At 46.6% G+C, this 8,268-nt stretch overlaps 1 protein-coding gene across 1 annotated transcript in view; it reads left to right on the top strand.

The window, feature by feature from the left end:
* The first annotated feature begins 394 nt into the window (after nt 1–394).
* Nucleotides 395–8,268, top strand: part of AAK1 (AP2 associated kinase 1) — a 158,905-nt gene continuing 151,031 nt past the window's right edge. Inside the window, exons 1-2 of the mRNA XM_080813302.1 lie at nt 395–576; nt 861–1,259. Of these exons, the coding sequence (XP_080669428.1) occupies nt 1,097–1,259 (163 nt within the window). The 5' untranslated portion in view covers nt 395–576; nt 861–1,096. The remainder of the gene's footprint in view (nt 577–860; nt 1,260–8,268) is intronic.

Raw genomic sequence — 8,268 nt, 5'->3', positions numbered from 1 at the left:
TGGCAGTCTCTTTACCGGATGTGTTTAAATAACCGAATCCCCACAAATGCACCACCCCACTAACCACCTTCGAGGCCGAGGAGGCCACCGCAGCCACCTCTCTCGCTCCTTCAGGGGCATCCTGGGAGTTGTAGTCCAGCCGCTGGGTGTCGCCGAACTACCTTTCCCATGGTGCCATGCGGGCCGGGCGATAAAAGTTCTTTTCCAAAACACTTTCCACACTGAGACATCCCCCTCCCGGGTCCCCTTCTCTCCGACGACTCCTGCTCGTCTGTCGCGACTGAGCGGCAGCAACGGGAGGGCTTCGGCCCGTCGCCGCGCCGTCCCGAGAGGCACTTCCGGCGGCGGTTCACTTCCTGGTTGGGTGGATGGAGCCGGGCGGGAGCGCGCGCGGGGGAGGGGCGGCGGGTCAGTCTCCGCTGGGCGCTCCGGGGATCAGCTGGCGGGCGGGCGGGCGCCGAACGCGGCCCCGGCTCTCGCTGCAGCGCCGCCTCTTCTCCGCGTCGCAGGCCGGCCCGGCGGCCGTGACAATGTTGCAGGGCTGGTAGCTGGGCGCCAGCCGCCGAGCCGTCTCAAGTGGGTGCCGCCGGGATGCTGCCTTTTGGGGCGGCGGGGAGACCCGGGAGAAGGGGGAGGCAGTGCCCGGCTCGGTCGGCGCTGGCCGAGGCGGCCGAATCCTTCCTTTTTCCGATCCGCGGGCACAGGGGTCCCGGGCTCTGCCGGGTTTTCAGCCCCAGGGTTTTTCTTGCTAGGAAAATGCACGGAGCGTTTCCCCGGGATGATGGCTTTCGCTCTCTCTAGGACTCAGCGGTTGAATTCGTAAGTGTGTTACTGATTCATCCTCTCTTCTGTCATCACAGGTTTAAACTTACACGAATCGCTCTCTTGAGGAGGAGGGGACCGCGGCGCGATTGACACGCATATTCCTATAGGCATCCTCCTTCAGCCCCCACCCCCACGGCCGGATTCGGGTGGCTCCTTTCCGAGCTGAAATCCGAGAAGAAATCCTTGGATCTCTTGTTTTCTTTAAAAAAAAAAAAAAAAAAAAAAATCCAGAAACCGTCGGTATTTTGCTTTACTGCTTCCTATTCGCAAGATGAAGAAGTTTTTCGACTCCCGGCGAGAGCAGGGCGGCTCTGGCCTGGGCTCCGGCTCCAGCGGAGGTGGGGGCAGCACCTCGGGCCTGGGCAGTGGCTACATCGGAAGGGTCTTTGGCATTGGGCGACAGCAGGTCACTGTGGACGAGGTGTTGGCGGAAGGTATGGTGGGACTCTTTAAGTGTGCGGTGAATTAAAATCTTATGCTGATGCAGCAGGACTGGTTTCTAGTTGTTCAGTGTATGAATGGGTTTTGACCAATTGACCCTCCCTTCCCCCTCCCCTTGCTCAGTGAATCATTGTCCTTGAGAAATTTAAAACTGAGATTTGGAAGTGACAGGGCTTGTGGGGTGGAAGGACGTAGCTGGAAATTGTTTACCTCGGTGGCCTTTTATTTTATTTCTTTAAAAATTGGCAAGCCAATTCTTGTCTGCCTCACTGAATTATAAGGACCAGATGAGAAAACGTATGTGTGAAAGTGTAAAGCTTCATATCAAATGTAGGGTGCTGGGCTTGTCATCTTTCTTAAACTTGAAATTGTGATGTGAGGGCTGAAGGGTGGAGGTGGAGTAGCTTTAAGAAGAGAGAGGGGTTTTCCTTCTACCCAACTTTCCCACTCCCAGGAGCAGGCATTGGAGGAAGAGAGGATTTTGAGAGAATGGGAATATGTTTTTCTAAGAGCCAAGGCTCTTGGTGGATTTGACTAGTTTTGTTTCCTGACCGAACTATAATCAGGTCCCCAGGATGTAGCCAAGATAACAGAAATTACAGGAGATGAATGTGGTTATTTTGAAACCAGTCTACTAGGCCCCTCTGCCTCCTGTTTTAGTTTTTATTTTTATTTTTTAGCCAAAAGAATTACTTGAGAGTGGCATCTGATTTTTGTTTTTCCTCAATTGGAGAAGATATTATTTAGATCTGCTGTGTAGATTCTCTCCATGTGTGTTCATTTGTATATCTATAGATATGTAAATACATATTTTTATCCCCCCAGGCTTTCTGGAAATCTTTGCACGTATCTTTTGGTAACCTTAACCTCGACCTTCATAATTACGCCAGACTCATACGTTTCACAGCCCATTGCCTGCCTTGTGTGCTTTTATTTTTAATAAAAGCAGCAATTTTCTTGGGATGAAGCTATTCAAACTAATTGGATGGGGCCAACCTACTGTAGGTTGTGTTATTGCTGAGAGGGGATGGGGGAAGGGAGAGGCTTCTGTTAGGTCAACATGGTGGTTTTGGGGTGGACAGTTTATAAGCTGGAGAAGGAGGCTTTTGCTAGCTCAGGTTGAAGCAAAGGTCCTAGCCAGGGCCTGGGAGATGCCTGTCATGGTGAGTGTTAAAGGCATGTGGGTTGAGATGAAGAAGAAGCTGTGTTTGGCTCTCAGCTTGTGCAAGTACTGGGTTCAACTTGGGCCCATTTTTCTGCAGTTAGGGTGAAAGCCTTTACTTTTAAAATGCTTAACAAAAAAAAGATCTGACAGTTAATGTCCTTGTGAAATTCTTGCTCTTTTCCATTCTCAGCACTGCTCTAGCTGGACTTAATCCGGGGCCTGAGTCACTGTCCCTCTGGATCTTTCCTTGTGGGCTTTGGTGCAGGATGGGAGATGATTCTGTGCCCGCTGCCAGATCTGCACCCTTGAGTCTGATCTGTGTCTTTTATCCCTGTGCCAAAGCCCTTAACTGCAGTGGGATGGAGAAATGGAGGAGTATGTGAGAGAGAAATCAGGAGGAATGAGGGGGCACAGAGCTCTTTCCTTCTCTTTGAATGGCTTCTGCTGACCTTATAGCCCAGGAGCATTTTGTTCAGCTGGAATATTGTCTCATTGTAGTTGGTGCTACCCTAAGCAGCGCCTGTTCTCAGAGTCTGAATGATGGGGGAGAGAAAAGGCAAAGTTGGTCTTTGTTACCTAGGCTATCTTCCTCTTCCCTGGAATTCATCCCTGAGAACTGCACATCATGCATTATGATATTTTTATATGGAATTAAGGATTTGCAGCTCTGCATTCGTTTATTCATTCATCAAGCAGTCGTGGCATATTTATGATGTGCCAGGCACTGTGCTAGGCCCTGGGGATATGACATAAAACTAGATGCTATAGTTTACAGACTATGCTGAGAGATGGAAAACAGCCCGTTAGAATAGAGTGATATGTGCTGTCATGGAGATAAGCTTAGGGTGCAGTGGCCCCCAGTTTTAGAGATCTAAGAATTGCTTTCTGCAGGAAGTGACTGACCAGAGAATGAGTAGGAGTTATGCAGGTGTGGAGATAGCATGGACCAAGACTCAGAGCAGCAGGAGAGAGTCTCCTGTAAAACTGGGTCTGGTGATACTGCTCTCTTTATATTCTTTGACTATAAATGAGTTTGAATTTGTGGCTCTTAGAGGTATATAGCTATGTAGGAGCCTGTATACAAATTATTTATGTAGCATTTACTAAATAAAAAGGTACTACTAAGTTCTGAGAGGCATAATAGGGAGATCTAAAGGGTGATGCCTGCCTTTAAGGAACTGCCAGTGCATTTGGTAAGACGAAGGCACATATTCACACATACAGTATACCATGGTTACTTACCAGCACTGTCTCTATACAGTCAGGCAGATCGGGGTTCGAATTCTGCATCTGTCCTTTCCTAGCTGTGAAACCTTGGATAAGACATTTCAAATCTCTCCTGAATCTGTTTCCCTATGGCAGTGTTTCTTAAAGCGTGGAATCCTGGATCAGGAGCATCAGCATCATAGGGAAGCTTGTTAGAGATGCAAATTAGGCCTCACCCTATAAACCACGAGGGTGGGGCTTGAACAGATTTCTGGAGAGATTCTGATGCAAGCTAAAGATCAAGAACCCCTCTCCTTTGGTGTGGTCACAAAGATCGAGTGAGGCAATGAATGTGAATTATTTTTCAGGTGTTCAATGAGTGGTAGCCATTATTTGCCAGCAACATTTTATCCTATATATAGTTAAGGGGGAGTGGGGGGGAATGTGAAGGTTGGTTTGGCTATAGCAATCTGCAACAATCCTTTTCCCCATGGTGGGTGGACAGAGGCAGATATTTTTCTGCAGAAGCCTCAGTAGCTCCTTAAAGGGTCAACATGTTTCGGGTGACCATGTTCCTTCCTGCACCTTTTTCTCTTTGAGTCCCCAGGCGTGGACCTAACCACCAGTCCCAGCCAGAGTTGTCCAAGGATGATGACAATTGTGCATTGAGTTGCCAAGGCAATGACCAGACGGTTTGGGGAGGGTGGGTTTTAAACACAGACTCTTTAGCACCACATCCCACCTGTGTCATCCCTATTTCTCTAAAATGGGTATCAGTCTATGCTTTATAGTGAGGAGTGCAAGAACACCGAGGGAGAGGTGCTGGAGTAAGACAGGAGAATGCGTGGGCTGCTGTCTCTCCATCAGTATCAGCCCTGCTCGCCTGCTTTCACTGACTGTTCACTGGGCACTGGGGCTTTTTCGGGGGAAGTGAAGACTCTAGACCATGAGTTTAGGGGATATGGCTACCTCCAGGCTGGGTGTAGAGGTGGGTATCTTCTCTAGCTTCCTCAGTGAGGATGCCACGATGACTTCCTAATCATGTCTGAGGTCATGGGCGTGTGATATCAAGGGAAGATTTGGTTAAGCTTCTGGAATGAGCTCAGTGGGAAAATTGGAGCAATGCTCAGAGAAGGACTGAAGAGCTGTGCTTTTGTTATTTGTCCTTAGCTATGTGAGGCCTTACGTCTAAGCTTTAAACAGTAAATGTTTGTTGAATACCTGCTGCATCCAAGACCACTTTCCAGAACTGCATCAGTCCTATATAAGGTGGACCACGTGCCCCATCAGAGCAGTTTCCTTACTTCCACTGAGGAAATCTAGGTTTAGACTTAATGAGAACTACTGAGTGAGTTTCTGTACTAGTAAACTTAAAATTTTTTCTACCAACATCACGAGGTAGTGAGGTTTAAACACCTAAGACAAACATATATATATATGTATGTATGTCTGTGTACACACACATATGTAGCATATGATTACTTTGTGTTGGTATTGATATGCACGTGTGTTCATTTAGTGAATGTTCGTTAGGCTTTCTTTGTGGCAGGCACTGCATTAGATTCCAGAATTACTAAGATGAATAGGACGTGGGCCTGGCTCTTAAGGAGCTCATAGACCAACAAATAACACTAAGATCAGTGTCCTGCACTTGGCATGGCCCTTGGTGTATAGTAGGTGATAAAAAGATGTCATGAGGTGATAAAGAGAAAGGGCCTGGGGGCCAGGGTTTATAGATGAAGTGTGGTTTGAACAGGAATGGAAATTGCCCAGCAGATGGTCCAGATGAAGGTTACCCAAGGCCTTCCCAGCAGAGAGAGTTAGCATATGCAAGTGTGGAGTGGGGAAACAGTATGATGAGTTCAGAGATACTGACTAGCGGTATCGTCTGGGTGAGTACCAATTTCCCTTCCAGAAAGCAGAAGCAAGGAAAGAAGGACATGGAATGGTAGAAGGGAATTCTTTTACATTTGTTCCCTGGCTGTTGACTTGCTGCTCACTTTCTTTGGTAGCCCTGGGTCTTTCGAGTAACTACTGATTAGCTCTCAGCTTGTGCTTCTACCCTCTGTGCCTCAGCCCTATGCTAATTGTGGGGCAAGGGTGGGGGGTAGTGTTTGGGGGCAGGGGAGCCGTCTGGAAGTTTCAGTGAGAGGCAAGCAGCTTGAAGGAGAAGCAGGTGGGGGAGTGGGTTGACCAGTGTTACAGAAAGGAGTGGACGGGGGAGAGAGTGAGGATGTGTGACCAGATCAGAAGGTAGGTTGGAGAGAAAAAAAGAGGCAATAAGATTATGGAGAGCTCAAGTGCCAGGCAGAGAGGTTGGTTCTGAGCACCTGAGGTCTTCTCTGACGCAAACACCAATTTGATCCCTCCCACCTCAGATGTCTTTGCCTGCTGGGAAGTCTGGTTTTTTAGTGGCAACTGCAGATTTTCAGGGGGTGGCTTGTGAATGGTGTCTTCTTCCTGGCTTCGGGCACGATGACGGTTTTAGCTTTGCTAAATATAGCCAAATCTAGAATTCAGAAATGAAATCCAGAATAAGCAATTGCATGGTCAAAGCCTTGCCTTTGGTCTTTCTAACAAAGTCATACTCATTCAATGCAAGATGATAAAGAGAAACAGTTTCACGTGGGTTTTGAGTGGGAGGGGATGAAAGGAGGCGTCCACTTGTACCTGAGTAGCTAAAGCTGCATGTAGAGTACACAGGAAAAGCTTGATAAACATTAATCCGGGATCCGTGAGCCATGACTGCATCAGAGCAGTCATGGCAGTATTTGAAAGGTGACCCTCAGAGAGGGGTTCACACCACCAAGTACCTTCATTTTGTGCTCTTCAAAGGCTAAATGCTTTTCCAGCCTGCTTAAGAAATAACTGTGACATCTGCATCTGAAAGAGCCAAACAGTGGTAATAATAGAAATGGTATTGTCTATTGAAGTAGCATCTGGCACTGTGAAGTAGCAAAGAGTAGCCTTCAGTCTGCTTTTCTGGAGCTTTTTTTTTTTTCTTTCTTTCTTTTTTTTTGGTATGGTGGAAGGAGCACTGCAGACTAAACAGGGTGATCAGGGTTTGTTGGTCCATTCATTGCCGTATCCATAACCATTACTGAGCACTCACGATGTCCTGGACATCAGCCAGTGATAAATAAGACACTGCCTTGAGGAACTCCCAATGCCAGAACTTCAGATGCCGGAGCCAGTAGCTCTAAGTGTGGGAGTGGAAGGTTATAAAAGGGGGAGGGTAACAGACTTGAGGCAGCAATTAATTCTGTGGGGTCAGGAGTAGTCAGGAAAGCTAAAGAAAGGTATTATTTGAGGTAGGCCTTCAAGAATAAGAATTTATGACTAGATGGACAAGGTTGAGAGAACATTCAAGGCAGAGAGAATACCAGGGCCAAAGACAAAAAGCAGGAAAGTGCATTGCCTGCTGGGAGCTTTATGTTTCGAGATAACATAATCTACCGATGGTCCAGGGCTACGCTGTCCGGTAAAGTAGCCACAGCCACATATGGCTGTTTAAATTTAAGTTACCGAAATTAAAATTCAACTTCAATTCTTCAGGCACACTAGCCACTTTTCATTTGCTTAATAGCCACATGTGGTTAGGACCTACAATTTTGGACGGCACCGATAGAAAATATTTCATCATCACAGAAAGTTCTATCGGTGTTGGTTTAGAGCAATGTTCGCTAAACTTTTTGCATGGAATGGCACTATCTAAATGGCATTATTTAGAGAAATAATGGAAGATTGGCTCCTGCCCTCTTGTTGACATAATGTGAGCAATGCACATGAAACAAAGGCACCCTCCAAAAGGGTGTGTGGTGTAGTCTCTCAATTTTGGAGGTGTTAAGGGGAAGGAGACCAGTGAGGCCTCCTTTTCTCAGTTAAACATTTAATCCCTTCATTGGATGTATGCCTTTTTGTTAATATATTATGTGCATGTCCTGCTATCATTAGCTAATATCTGAAGGCACAGTATATACTTAAAATGAAGTTCATCATTTATGATAGGAGATGCAAATCTGTATTTTAAGCCCTCTGGATAGGTTTTGGTGCATTTCTTGTCATATCTTATTAGATTTTAATTGTTTCTATATCGTAATGTGATTGATGAAAACTACACCAGGAAGGACGCCTGGGTGGCTCAGTCGGTTAAGCTTCTGCCTTCGGGTCAGGTGGGATGGAGCCCATCTGGCTCTCTGCTCAGCGGGGAGCCTGCTTCTCCCTTTCCTTCTGCCTGCTGCTGTCCTTGCTTGTGCATGCGCTCACTTGCGTGCGCTCTCTCTATCAAATAAGTAAATAAAATCTTAAAAAAAAGTACACCCAAATAGAAATGAGGCACTGCCATATTTTTGTTGTTTGTGTATGCTATCTTTAATCTAAGGTATCTTTGCAGGAATCTTTTTAAGCCTCTTGTTTGCTTTATGAGGGTTAATTCATTTAAAACAAATGTGATCAGTAAATCTACTTAACCAAGCACATGAACCGTAGTACATTTCATTCCACATCAGCCTGTGCTAAGGAGCTTCCATTCTTTCCTTACTCCATTAGATTCGTATGAGACCCGGGCTGACACAGAGACTGGTTGGGAACACTAGTGTTGGGCCTTCTAGTAAATATTAATAAAGAGAAGG

The sequence above is a fragment of the Martes martes genome (genome assembly GCF_963455335.1).
Source record: "Martes martes genome assembly, chromosome: 9".
Taxonomy (NCBI): Eukaryota; Metazoa; Chordata; class Mammalia; order Carnivora; family Mustelidae; genus Martes; species Martes martes.
This window is presented reverse-complemented; position numbering and strand designations above follow the sequence as displayed.